This window comes from Crassostrea angulata, chromosome 10 (genome assembly GCF_025612915.1).
Source record: "Crassostrea angulata isolate pt1a10 chromosome 10, ASM2561291v2, whole genome shotgun sequence".
Taxonomy (NCBI): domain Eukaryota; kingdom Metazoa; phylum Mollusca; class Bivalvia; order Ostreida; family Ostreidae; genus Magallana; species Magallana angulata.
Window position 1 is genome coordinate 15,234,800 of NC_069120.1, and position 14,920 is coordinate 15,249,719.

At 35.1% G+C, this 14,920-nt stretch overlaps 2 protein-coding genes across 2 annotated transcripts in view; one reads left to right on the forward strand and one right to left on the reverse strand.

Moving 5' to 3' along the window:
- LOC128165636 (uncharacterized) overlaps positions 1 to 14,920 on the forward strand; it is a 66,339-nt gene that overhangs the window by 35,911 nt on the left and 15,508 nt on the right. Inside the window, exons 27-33 of the mRNA XM_052830361.1 lie at positions 7,937 to 7,998; positions 8,827 to 9,141; positions 9,555 to 9,712; positions 10,089 to 10,139; positions 11,693 to 11,957; positions 12,372 to 12,433; positions 13,092 to 13,242. Coding sequence (XP_052686321.1) covers positions 7,937 to 7,998; positions 8,827 to 9,141; positions 9,555 to 9,712; positions 10,089 to 10,139; positions 11,693 to 11,957; positions 12,372 to 12,433; positions 13,092 to 13,242 — 1,064 coding nt within the window. The remainder of the gene's footprint in view (positions 1 to 7,936; positions 7,999 to 8,826; positions 9,142 to 9,554; positions 9,713 to 10,088; positions 10,140 to 11,692; positions 11,958 to 12,371; positions 12,434 to 13,091; positions 13,243 to 14,920) is intronic.
- Positions 1,103 to 3,523, reverse strand: LOC128165633 (serine/threonine-protein phosphatase 6 regulatory ankyrin repeat subunit B-like). Its single transcript, XM_052830358.1, has one exon. It carries the CDS (start codon positions 2,596 to 2,598, stop codon positions 1,273 to 1,275), a length of 1,326 nt encoding a protein of 441 aa, XP_052686318.1. The 5' UTR covers positions 2,599 to 3,523; the 3' UTR covers positions 1,103 to 1,272.

Genomic DNA, 14,920 nt, shown 5'->3' on the forward strand with positions numbered 1-14,920 from the left:
GGATTCATGTATATAAACGAAAAATAATTATTTCAAGTTCATGGTTATTGATAAAATTCCTCTCTGAAATGTCCTGAAATTATTGCCTCTTCCTTTTGTTATTTAAAAATGCTTGGAGTTTTTGTTTTTTGTTTGGATATTTGGACCCATAACCTTTTATTTAATCCTATAGCTTGTTCATCTCCTTCCTTTTGGACACATTTACCTGATAGAAACTTAAGAACTTCAAATCTGTTAGATTCTGATACCTTTTCAAAATTTATATCAAATACATTTAACTATATAGTTCATAAAAATTATTGAACTTATATTAATAAGTTTTAATAAATATATTTTTATGAGCAAATTAAGAGAATTTTTTTATATATTCATGTGTTAAATATTTGATTTCTGGTTTTGCTTGTTCAAACAAGTTTAGACTGTTGAATTTTAGAGTATCAAATATCGAGACATTTATTGCCCAATAAGGATAAATTTTACTGCACTTTGTCAGGTGTGTAATTGAAAAAAAACCTGAAACCACTTGAAAAGTGAAATTTTTTTTATTCAATTACATCTTTTGGGTGGGACACAAACAATTCTTTTGTCTATGGGATTGGTCGGTGGCAAGAAAAAGATGAATTCTGTTTCATTAAAGAGCTAGTCCCTCATGTTGAAGAAAATGTGTCAAATAACACTTTAAATTCCAATTAGAATTCTTTTAATAACCATCCCGAGAGTACTACATGTATATGTATACACTGGTATGTCAATATATAAAAGGGGAAGACAAACACCAAATGTTTCTCCAGCTCACTGTTAGGCTACCTTTCTCCTTTGTACCTTTCATTATTGACCAGGTGTTTAAAATGCTAACAGCAATTTGCCATAATTTATTAATGAAATATTTTTATTTTTTTGTAAATTGCAATTTACCTAGACCAACTAAAAACAGGCATTTCTCACCTTCTTTATGGCTTATTTACACTTAGATTTTCAGTTTAACATATAAAAAGCTAGGTTTTAAAATTTAAATCTCCTTTTTAACCCTTGAATCAATTTCGGTCTTTTGTAGATCTGTAGGAAAAAAGATAAAATCACCATTAGGTCAAGGAAAATCGAATGTCATTTTCTCACTTTGTTTAATAGCAGGTAACTAGGCATAAAACAGTGTCTCATGATAAAATATATGGTGACAGTGTTATTGGGTACAAGTCATTCACGGTTAATCACAAGGAAAGATTCCATATCGTGTCTGGTAACAAAAAATTTTTCACAATCAGAATAAATATATTATACTTTAAACATTTTTGTTAATATTTCATTCAGTCTTCCAGTCTCATCATAATCCATTGCCGTTTTGTTTTCCTCATCTCTTGTGCTGAAATTAATTCCACCACGAATCAAGCACAGAGCAGTATCAATGTGGCCATTCATAACGGCAAAATGCAGAGCAGTTTTCTGGGTATTGTCGTAACTGTTCACATTGACACCAAACCTGAGCAGGGCATTGATACAGTCTGAGCTTCCCATTCTAGCAGCGTAATGGAGAGGGGTATGACCATGGAGATCTCGGAGATTCAAATTAGCTCCGTATTGTAATAGGGAGTAGGTAATACTCACTTGTCCTGCCTCAATGGCATTGTGTAGGGCTGTTTTATTGCCAATGCTCATAATGTTCACATTTGCTTCATTTCTCAATAGTAGGGTAACTATCTCAGAGGCCTTGTTGGTCGACGCAATGTGTAATGGAGATTTTCGGAAATTTGTGGTCAGATTGATGTCTGCTCCATTGTCAATCAGAAGTTTGGTGATGGGCAAGTGGTTGATTGCACAGGCCAGGTGCAGTGGGGTTCTTCCCATGAGTCTCTCCTTGGTATTGATATGAGCATTGCTTTTCTTGAGTATCAGTTTGGTGATGTCCAAGAAGCCAGCCGACACAGATAAGTGCAGAGGAAGCATCCCGGACTTGTCTTTGAAGGAAATATTAGCATTATATTGTATAAGCAGTTTGGTTATATCTGGGTGTTGGTATATTATGGACAAGTGGAGAGAGTTAATGCCATTGTGGTCACAAGCATCTATTTCTGCTCCTTTCTCCAACAGAAGTTTGGCCATGCTGGGATCATTCCTGATCATAGCAAGGTGTAAAGGAGTACGTCCCATTTTGTCTGCTGAGTTGATAGAAGCTCCACACTCTATAAGGATGTTAGCAGCATTTAGCCTACCTGTGGTCACCATCTTGTGTATGATTTTAGCACCAGTTTTTATAGAGCTGGATTCATTCACATCAGCACCATATTCTATGAAACATTTTGCAGTGTCCAGGTTGTTGTGAAGAAAGGCTGTCTGTAGAGGAGTAGCACCATCATTGTCGTGAACATTTATTTCAATGCCTGGTTCCAATATCATCTCCAGTATCGTCTGGCGATGCCATCTGGCTATGAAGTGAAGAGCCGTGGTCCCGTCGGAGGTGATGGTGGTGCTCAAGTCGGGGCGTAACTTTTTATACTTGTTGAGCACTTTCTGAATTTCTTCTATGTCTCCAAGGGTTATGGCTCTCACCAATTCACCAGCAGCTTTTTCCAAAAGTTTGAAGTTTTTCATTCTGAATGTCATACTTCTTTATCTTAAAAATCTTTTTTTGTCTAAATTTTCACACTTCATTCAATGTACCGATTTATGGGGTAAAATCATCCCTTCCAATGGCTTTTTACTCTTCCTGATCTACCTGTCAGAAACCGTTATGGAACAAGAGTTCAGTGAATTTGCTTTTGACATGGTACAAACTGGTCACTAGAGAGCTCTTTCCACTTGATTCAAGTCGCTTAGTCAACATGTAAATGTATGTTGTTAGATTTGAACATTGAGTCATCCTCGTAAACATATACACACTTTCATCTGTAATCTTCTCGTCTCTACTTTTAAAGCGCTCAATCCCAGAATTAATGGTAAATAAAAAGTTATTTGCTTCTTAAAGTTTGTTGTCTCTACACCGATGTAAAATTTAAAAATCTCCACGTCAGAAAATATTTAAACATAATAAATTATTAAAACAAGTACCCATTTAATAGTTTCTGCTGTTGTTTTCAACAGAGATCCTCTTTCCTTTAACTGGAGTGCCATTTTCTGAAGTTTCCACACATTGTGTGCACATGAAAAACCGAGTGTTCACCATAAATATGCATATTGTACACGAGCGACATTTAAATTCTCTGTTTATTCTCACTGATCAATAAGGTGGATTTAATCCAAGGTAAAGACAGGGATTTCGCCGTATTTCCCACAAATACAAACTCTTTATCTATCAGTGGCAATTCATTGATCGCAAGGTCTTTTACATTTTGAAAAGTATCAATTTCTTTCACCCTGGTATTCACCCTCTGTACCCAATAATAGCTGAATACCCATGACTTATAATAAGACACTAAGCCCACTTACGGAACGTAAAGTGGTTAAAAACATTTCATTACTAATGTGTTCACAATGAAGTCATTTATACAGCTCAAGGGTCTGGCACCTTGAGTACATACTGTGAAATATTAAACTTGATTGCAGGGTTAGACACAGGTATTTAATGGCATTATCCAACAAATAAGATTTGATATTAAGCACCGAATACACAGTTTTGATTTTGGATCAAAGGTTTTATCATTGACGGGAATCAAATATAGGAGGTACAAGCGTGGCGCATTGTTTCTCTATCAGCTATCTGTTTGCATTAGTTACAGCTAGTTGTGTAGTACTAATGAGATGAGCTTTATTGCTTTGTTTTTCTGATATCTGTTTCAGTTCAATCTGCAATCAGAATTCCACTTTCGAAGGCATTTGAAAAATGCGTGAATTATATTCATCTTGGAGAAATCTGTCTTTGAACTGTTTCATGTACTGCAAAAAACATTTAGGAAATTTGAATTTTAAAGAGTCTTTTGTCCACTTAAATTTAAAGTTGTACAGGCCCTGCTTTTTAAAAAAAATCACACAAAAGCTATTAAATTAGAAGTCAGAAGTGATAAATGACTTGTTTTGCTTGCTTTTGTGTTGTTTAATTCAATACAATACAAATATTTTGAATTAAAACCCTGGGGTCTATATTTTTGTAATGGATTGAATAGATAGTTCAGATGCTATTATTTTGGGTTGCATGGAAGAAATCATTTCATATCAAATAGATTATGAAGGTGGAGAATATAACACATCTTTATAGGGAGTGAATCAAGCTATTCATGAAAATTATTCATTCCTGTAAATCAAAGTACTGAATGTGCATGCGGGAACTGAACTTTACAAACGTTATATAGAAAGAAAGAAATTAGGATAGTAAACTAGGGGTTGCTTTGTTTTTGGAGTGTTAATACTTATTAGGTCACCTGAGTCACTCAGGTGACCTATTGCAATTGGTCTTCGTCCGTCGTCGTGCGTTGTGCGTCGTGCGTCGTGCGTTAACAATTTTACAATTTTAACTTCTTCTTGAAAACTACCAGGTCAATCGTTACCATTTTTGGTGTGAAGCATCTCTATGGTAAGAAGAATCTAAATTGTGAAATTCATGGCTCTACCACCCCTGGGGTGCCACGGGCAGGGCCAAATATGCAAAAAAAGCCAAATTTTCAAAAATCTTCTTCTCTACTCCCACGCATGTGAGGAAAAAACTGGTTGCATGGTTATGATGTCCATACAGCCCTCTACCAAAATTGTGAAATTTATGGCCCCTGGGTCAGGGGTTCTGGCTCTAGGGTGGGGCCAATATGACCATATAGTAAAAATGTTTTAAATCTTGGAAAATCTTCTTCTCTACTACCATATATATTTTTTGAAAACTAGATGCATGATTATGATGTCCATGAAGCCCTCTACCTTAATTGTGAAATTCATGACCCCTAGGTCAAGGGTTCAGGCTCTAGGGTGGGGCCAATATGGCCAAATAGTAAAAATGTATTAAATCTTAGAAAATCTTCTTCTCTACTATCATATATATTTGTTAAAAACTAAATGCATGGTTATAATGTCCATGAATCCCTCAACCTAAATTGTGAAATTCATGACCCCTTGGTCAGGGGTTCAGGCTCTAGGGTGGGGCCAATATGGTCAAATAGTAAAAATGTATTAAATCTTAGAAAATGTTCTTCTCTACTCCCATATGTACCGGTATTTGTTAAAAACTAAATGCATGGTTATGATGTCCATGAGGCCCTCTATCAAAATTGTGAAATTCATGACCCCTGGGTCAGGGGTTCAGGCTCTAGGGTGGTGCCAATAGGACCAAATAGTAAAAATGTTTTAAATCTTAGAAAATCATCTTCTCTACTCCCATATATATTTGTTAAAAACTAAATGCATGGTTATGATGTCCATGAGGCCCTCTACTTAAATTGTGAAATTCATGACCCCTCGGTCAGGGGTTCAGGCTCTAGATTGGGGCCAAAATGGCCAAATAGTGAAAATGTTTTAAATCTTAGAAAATCTTCTTCTCTACTCCCATATATATTTGTTAAAAACTAAATGCATGGTTATGATGTCCATGAGGCCCTCTACCTAAATTGTGAAATTCATGACCCCTGGGTCAGGTGTTCAGGCTCTTGGGTGGGGCCAATATGGCCAAATAGTGAAAATGTTTTAAATCTTAAAAAATCTTCTTCTCTACTCCCACACATGTGGGGAAAAAACTGAATACAATGTTATGATATCCCCAATCTCCTTTACCTAAATTGTGAAATTTATGGCCCCTGGGTCAGGGGTTCATGACATGAGGAGGGGGGGGGGGCAATATAGTGTTAATGCATATAATGTTTAAAAATCTTCTTCTCTATTCTCACACATCGGTATAAAAAAAAACACTGACTAATAATTATGTTTACCGGGAAGTCCTCTACTGAAATTTTAATTTTCATGTCCCCTCAAAGATGGGTTTTGACTCTGGGGCAGGGCCAAAATGGATGTATAGATGTTAATGCATATAATGTTAAAAAATTATCTTCTTTACTCCCACACACCTGAAAGGAAAACTGAATTCATGATTTTGTAGACCAGATCTTTTAGTTTAGTTTAGTTTCACAGTTCTTTTTGAAATGTGGTCGTCATTACAAATTTTTGATTTTTCTACTCCAGTATGAAACCTAATTAATTAGATGCATAGACTCCATGACAAGTTTGTGTATGGGATATATGCTACTCAGGTGACCGTTAAGGCCAATTGGCCTCTTGTATTATTTCTTGCCGGGAGTAAGATGGGGTTGGGGGTGGTCAAAATGCAGAACAAACTATGCTACCTAGCTATATTCTCTATAGATATTTATCCCTCTAATGTATGTAAGATGTGAACAGACCTCTCCAATCCCCATGTATATGTTGCATTAGGTTAAAAAAAATGTGTTTGCATTGATATAAAAGTTTATAGAAATAAACCACTACAACATATGCAATAGCCATGATATAACTGTGTTATATATACCGGTATATATATATATATAATATGTGTACTAGCTTTCATTTTGAAATGATTTTTTCTTTCAACTTTCAGCAAAAGTGGAGTGAGAATGAAAGTTAATTACCTTCAAAGGAATTTTAAATTCTGAATTTTACAGAAACTTCCATCTCTTTTTTTATTACTGGTATTTGTATCTTTACATTGTGTTTTTGGTGATGACATAAAACTGAACATGAAGTTCAACTCGCAGAAACCAATACATGTACAAATTAGTATTAATGTATAATGTGCGATTCTTGTCCTCATTCAGTATTGTTTGGTATTGATTAAGTTGATAAGGTCAATTCTATTTCATCAAAACAAAAGATTATAATACACATTTTGAACTAGATATTCTCCTCCGTGAGGTATTGATGTATTTCTGTTTTAAGTTTCTGATACAATGTCAAACAACAGTCAGGGTTCTCAGTTCAGCTGGAGTTATTACCAGCCATGTTTGTTCTAGTTCAACAGAGGTAGGTCCCTAAATGGACTGCCATTCAACCATAGTGTTAGCACTAATTAACCAAATATTTGTTCATTATACATCACATATATTAGTTTCTAATCCTATCTTATCACGGATTATTCTGAGGTTTCTGATAACACAGGGACATTATTAGATAGTGCATTGAAGAGATCTGCCAATCTCCTGTGTGTGTGTATTTAGGAGCCAGCCTCCTGTTTACTTATGCCTTCTTATCACTTGTCAAAACCGTCATTAATGAAATGAAAACAAGTCACCTTTTTCATTTTCTTTCCATTCTTTCAAGTCAAGTGTTGGACAGGGTTTACCCTCTGTAAATGTGTGTCCGAGAATACTCTGTATTATGAAATGACAGATACGAATCCACAATTTGTTCAGAAGTTTTTGTGGCTTTATGACTTGCCTTTATTACATAATTGACTTTCTCTGGAACTGTTTTATGCTGCTTTAATGCCTCTTTTCATTAATTCGCCATAACTTTACATAGTTTTGCTGCTGGTATTGTATGGATGTTGTTTTAGGTCTGTGGCAACTATCCTGGGAAATTTCAATTCTGTATCGACTGATTTCAGAAATAATCAAAATGAAATGGTTTTTTCCCTCTTAGCTGATTAACAGGAACTGCTGCCTTAACAATGGTTCAGAGTCATGGCCTATCATTAGAATGTTCTCCTACCTCTCCCACTCAGGGCCCTATACAGCAAAAACAATACAGGCTCAAATACTGCAACATCTATGTCTAAAACATTGTATGTTATTAGCTTTGGTGTTAAAAAAATATGTTTTGTTTCCCATTAGTATTTCAAGAACACGTTAACACTTGAACATGTCCAGAAACACAAGGTCATCATGTACTCTAGTTTATAACTTTCTTGGCTCCATGTGACGGCACAAGATATACAGTACACAAGGAATGTGTGGTGCTGGCCGGTCATACTTCAGGATTCCTGTGAAGAGGGTCCCGAGATTGATGGATACTAACTCTTGTACTTCTGCTTTTGTAGGACAATGAACAAGCTCCTTCTGCTCAGGAAGTAGAAGAGGGGACCAAAGAACCCAATCAAAGGTAAGAGAGACAGATTTACACTGCAATGGAGCACCCTTAGTCCATGTTGCCTTGTCAGACCTGCAATCAAACTGATGAAGTGGATTGAAGGGGCCTCTGTCATCTCCACGGTGACATATTGCTGTAATATTCCTAGAGTACACAGTCCTATCGAGTTTGAGCTCTTAGCACGGTGATAAAGCACCACAGTACTTGAAGATCTCAAGGCATTTAGACGCTCTCTACCTTGATATTTTTCAGAATCATTCTTGTTTATCAGTTCTTTAACTTGGAGTGTCATATTAATAAATGTTGAACTAGAAAGATGATTAAAAAGCGATTTGTACTGAGATTTTTAATGGCTGCATGTCACAGTGCATTTAGGTTGGAGAGGTCAAGGGTTATAAATGGACACTTACACTTATACAAGGGGAATTCTGGATAAAAAGTCCAGCAATAAGAACATCAGCACAAAATGTACCATTTCTTGATTCAGTTAATGTATAAATTGTTTATTTGTTAATTATGTAATTGTACCTATCGTAACTTTGTAAGGAATATTGGTGGGGAGGGAGGTTATTCATGTATGTCAACTTTCTATGAAAATTTTTCTATCACTTTATTGATTCCTTTTATTTCAATCACCACAAATTCATCTATATACATAATGTATGTACTTTTGTTAAATGGCCCACATTGTTTCAATAATAATGTAAATTTAACATTGTGATATCCATCAAGGCACCATTAAGTGATAGTAATGCAATATTTTTTAAGCTTTTAAACATATTGGGGAAATACCCACACCATGTTTTACCAGTCCAGTTCATGAATTGACTCATTCTACAGTGGTAATGAGGTGGAGCAACCCACGAATGAACAAGTGGCAGCAAGTGAGGTAAAATCTGAGGAACAAGTAGGACATCCCCACCCAAGGGATTCAGTCACTCCGCCGGAGGGAGCGGGAAGACAGCAGGTGGCAGAAGATACCCTTGCAGTCAAAGGCCTGACCCTGAAGATGCAAACCTCAGGGGAAGAAGCAGAGCTGACAGCTAGAACCGATGGAGACACAACGAATCGCAGTGAGGTCAAAGGGTCAGGGGTTCAGGGGTCACTCAGCAGTCGACAGAGCACGCCCAGAACTGGGCAAAGACCTACCTCAGGGTTAGTGAAAAGTATCTTTTTACCAACTTTTGTTGTAATTCCTTTATATATACACACACATATATATTTCTTTACTAAACCAAAATTAAGTTACTTTATGAAGTCAGTTGGTTTGATTACTCATTCATTCTTTATTTGCACAAGACATACATCTTATGGCATAGGTTATTACACATAAAGATTAGCAATATTGAAATAATGGTATGGTACATGTACATGTATAGTACATTGACAATGTATATAAAATAAAATTAATGGATGAATATGTACCATACATACTTAATTTTTCTTGCACATTAAGTGTAGGTTACACCAGCACAGTTTTCTTATTTACACCATATCATTCATCTTAATCATCATTGACATTTATTTATAAGTTTTGTATATTAATCATGATCTAATGTGTATTGCAGAAGAAAACAAGTCAGTACTCGGCCTTACAGTGCAATGGATGCATACAGATACATAGTGGCCCATCCCATTAAAACCAACACCGAGGCTGGATACAACACGTCATACCAAAGACAGCGGACCGAGGCTTGGAAACAGACCGCAGCAAAGTCCTCCAACAGTAATGTCTCAGTACTACTCTCTAACTGACCCCAGAAACAAACCATGATAAATAAACTCCCATACTATGTCAAACCAAATTACATTGTAACGGTTTGAAAATCATTAAAAATCCATTTGATACGTCATATGGTGATGGTAAAGATCATACTAAGGTACATATTTTATCTTGTTTTTCCATGTGATATCTGTATTATAAACGTATAGACAAGCAAAGTCCCTTAACTCTGTTTTTAAAATACATGTGGATGAATTGCAATCATCTCCTCCTTTCAAGGGGAAATTATAATATCTTCTGTACAGTTGCCGAAGCTATTAATGCAGGTTAACCCTTAAAGTTGTTAAACGAAAGAGACATGCTTTTATATTTTACACAGTGGAGGACGTTATAAAAGTGTCAGTGGTACCTGTTGTAACAAAATCGGAAGGTAAGCTCACTAAAGTGGGCGTGGCTCTTCTCCCTCTCGGGGGTCAACCCTAACTATGCAGATTTCTGTTTAATACACAAAAGACAAAATGCTTATGTTTAATTCAATAAATTCATTATTATTTTTGGCACAGCTTCTGTATTCAGTTTACCAATTAAACACATGTTTTAATCTTCACATTAGAATTCATAGATGTGAAATTTTGATGCATTATTATATATTTTAAGTTTGAATCATCACTTTTGCTTAAATTCTTCTGTCATTTATTGAACCTTTGTTCTGTGTGAAATTTGAGACACCTGTTCTTTTTAAGACACCAACACAGATAGTGTCCTCCAATTGTCATTGATGAGTGAGATGAGCAGCAGAGGTGACCGCTCAAATATATATTTACCCTCTCTATGGGATCTTATTTAATATTACAAATAATTATCACCAAGATAATCAGCATTTTTTAATGGGAAAAATGTTCATCTTAATTCAGATATATCTCTCTTTCAAATAAAAAGCATATAATACACTCTCTATGGGATCTTTTGAAATATTACAAATAATCATCACCAAGATAATCAGCATTTTTTAATTGGGAAAATGATCAGTCTTATTTTAGATATTATATCTCTTTCTCATATAGAATGCATATACATGTGTATATATGATAAATGGACTACTTGTACAAATACATCACTGCTTTCTCTTCAAAATGTAAACCAGTATATTAACCAAGAAATATATTTCTTTTACCATCAAAATATATATAAGCACTTTAACAAAATCATCAGTATTAAAACAAATTACAATGTATATTGATCCAGTGTAACTTAAAATATGCTACTAAATTTAACCTAATGTAATCCCAGTATTTTCTTTTGTATCAGTATATATTTTACCCCGGGTTTGAAACTTTTAACTTAGTACATTTTTATAAATAATTTTTTATCTAAACTGAAAATAACAAAGAATAAATTTTTTTTTGTCCTTATAAAAAAAAATGATAAAATTCACTTACAAATGTACATGTACTATTATATAGTCACAACTTTGATTTATTAGCCATTGATCTCAATTTTTTGTTATTTATGAATGAAAGAACATTTTGAATTTATTTGCCTTTATTAGTACTTTCCTTTGTTTGTTACAGCTTAAAAGAATGGTTGCCAAATCGATATCATTTTATCACTGCCAACCTAACATGTTTAATCTTGTATCAATGACTTTTAGCAATTAAAAAATAAAAACTAAATGCATGTAGCTAGAAAATAAGATTTACATATGAAATATTCCTCATGAATCTTCCTAAGATGTGTTATGACTTAAAGCAGCTTTGTTTTTAGGATTCTTCTTCATGGTTTTATCTTGTATTGAACATGGATATAAAACCAATGATATTTAGTTATATTCATTATATAATATCTATGTATTTATTTTTCTAAGGAAATTGATACCTGCTATATTGTATTAAAAATATACATGTATTGATTTCATTACATATTTTGACTATTTTTCTTGTCAACCTGATTACGGTATAACTAATACAAGTCTTGATTTTACAGGACGAAGGAAATCTCCCCCGCCTCAGAGACCTTCCTCGCCGGCAGCCATCATCCGAATCCAGTCAGCAAATCACCACCACAGCACCACCAGGCCATCCAGTGCACTTCATGTCAAGGTGGGATCTGATTGGCTAGCTGGAGGTCGGGACATCTTCTGGGAAAACGTTCAAAAGAGGCCACGGTCAGGCCATGTACCTGGGTGGAAGGAGGGGCTCCCTGAGAGCATGAAGAGACCCCGGTCAGCCGTGGCCAACCGGACTCTCAGGTCAGGATCGAGCAGTGTCGATCACTTCTCTCACAAAGTTCATCATGGTGTTAATGTTACTCATCTCTCACTTACCATGGATACAATAGTTATTAAACTCAGTGATTTTTGCTGAAATGGAATCACTTAATTATTACTGGGTCTGAATGGTCACCAAAAGGAAATTGTGAAGAGAGATAACTCCTACTCTTAGTAGTGAATATAGCTCAATATATATAACCACATGACTGTTTAGAAATATTGGGAAAATCAAAGTAGAAGTTAACATGAACTTGGCAGCTTTAGGCTATCTTCAAGTAACAACAGAAGCATGCATACAAATTGAGTTCTTTAATGTAGGTCTAAAGAAATTCAATTCAATCATTACTTACTACATATTGCTAAAATAAAATCATTTCCGCTTTTTTATTACAGACGATCCCGAGCCTCTACTCCAGTAACACCCTCCTCTCTGATGTATGAAAGCATGCTCCATGGTAGGTATCAACCACACTATTTCTCTTCTCGGCATTGTCAAATTTCATTCCTTTCATAACGATTACATGTTCATTTACCAGGATCCCTAGAAGATTGCACAGTTGTACCAATTCCTTTTCGTATGGTATAATCTGTTAGACAAGTCCTCACTGCTTTGTACTGGTTTACTGCACCATGTGTGCACAAGTTCTATGGGTGTTAGTGAAAAGAAGGAGGGACACTTAGATGTTTTTGTATTCCTTATATTGAATAAAATTGTTGGATTATATGAATATTTAAAAATTAATGAAATAATTAGAGACTAGATGTTTTCCTAAAAATTATACAAAATGTATACTTGTTAAGCTTAAATCTAGTGTAAAAAAGATCAAATGAATTTAAAAGTAGCAAATGTAGCAGTATTGCTCTTCTTAATGAATAAACAATTAGAAAATGCTTTTTCATATGTTTAAGGATTTCTTTGATCTAACATAGAAATTGCTTGTTTAATTCAACACAAAATGTTCATTAAGGATATGGTAATCTATATATAAGGAGACAAACAAATTGCAAAAAATACCCACTGGTATATAAGAAGGAGCACGTCTGGAGAAAATGATGATGCCACTTTGTTTCCACTAATTTCACTGCATTGACACTCACATTTTGATTTCCTAGGTTACCCGACTCCCAACGGATCTCTCCCAGAACTAACTGACCTCTCTGACTACCCCCATTCGTCGGGCAGTCACCGAATACGCATGCTTGGTACCCCTCATGGGGGCCAAGCTGAGTTTTACACAACTCCACCACACGATACTGTATATAGGTAGAGCTAGACTGGGGCGCTAGCTTGTATGTGAAACTTAATACGTATATGTGATTGCTCTAACTCTCCGTGAATGAAATGTACATTAAACGCATGGTTTGACTATTCATACAACATTGTTGGACAGTATATAGTCTTGCAGATTGAGGTGAATAATAGTTAATTTGGTATCTAGTCACCCCTGTATGGCCTAGCATCACTCAACAACTAACATTATATGTACAGATATGATATCCCATGGTGCATTTGATTAGTGCCAAAGATCCCTTAAGAACAAGACTCTTATTTTTGTTAGCATAATTCTTACAATACTTATTTATCATGTACATGTAGCAAAACTGTGATATATTTGCAGGTCCTACCATTTACATTTTTTTCCTGTTATTGAAAATAGTGCCTGCATGCTTTGTAATGATATTACTTTAAATGTTGATTAATAGAACCGACAGTGAAAAGAGTAAGAATTTTTACCAAGTAGAGTAATGTAGAGTTCTAGAGACTAGATATAAAGAATAGGGCAGATTTTGTAGTGAATTAAGCCCTCTTTAAGTAGCTTAATAGCAAATGACATAAACTTGTTATGATGTTGTCAGGAAGAAATAGTGTCCAGTCAGATTATTATGGTCACATTTCACTGACAGGGTCATTTATGTGCTTTAGGGCATGATGATTTGATAAATACTCATTGATGTGTGAGCCTGAGTGAGCTTTTTTGCTGAGTGAACTCATGCTCTCTGATGCGAGTTCTTCCTTATACTTGCTATTGTGTGATGGGTTTGTGGAAGGCTGCCTGGTTCAGAGTGCTCTTCGGTGATGGAAAGCTATTTCATTTCTCTCTCTCTGAACTCCCCTTTAACCTGAAATCCTCACTTTTGGTTGCTTTGGGATGTGTGCACATCACAAGGTAATATATGCTAATTTGGCTTTTCTGATTTCTCCATTTTTTGTTTGATAACAATAATACAATAGATTATTTACATGTACTGTGGTTTCATTAATTTTCGTGGGTATCAATTTTCGTGGATTTTCGAAAAACCACAGTTTCAAGGGTACGTAATTTCGTGGCCAATGATCCTATCAATACAAAATGTTAGTTGAAATTGAACTTCAATGAACATTTAATTTCGTGGATCAACTTAACAACGAAATCCACGAAAATTGGTATTCAACGAATATTGATGAAACCACAGTATATGTTTTACACATGTTAAAATTCCTTCTAACAAAGCTATCTCTCAAGTCTAATTAAAATGAATGTAAAAAAGGATAACTGTCTCTCAAAATAATATATTCTTCTTTAATAACTCTAGTCTTAACTGTATCTTTAGCAACAACCATTTTCAAATTATTGAATTAATTTTGATTTTGCTCTCATTGAAGCTACAGGAATCCCCCATGCACACCTATGTCCCATAGTGCTAAGCTGAGTGTCATCAGTATGCATTGCATCCCAGAGGTTTGGACCGAGGATCAGGTCACAAATTATGTCAACAGGATGGAAATCCACCATTAAGCCACAAGATCCATTGCCAAAACCATCTTATAGTTTTTGAATTTGACCTTAATAAAGATTCATTATATTACAAACTATTTGTAACTTCTATTTTAGACATGAACATGGATTGATTTTCTCACAGAAATACTTGTATTAATGCATTTGAAGTAGTTGTCAAACAGT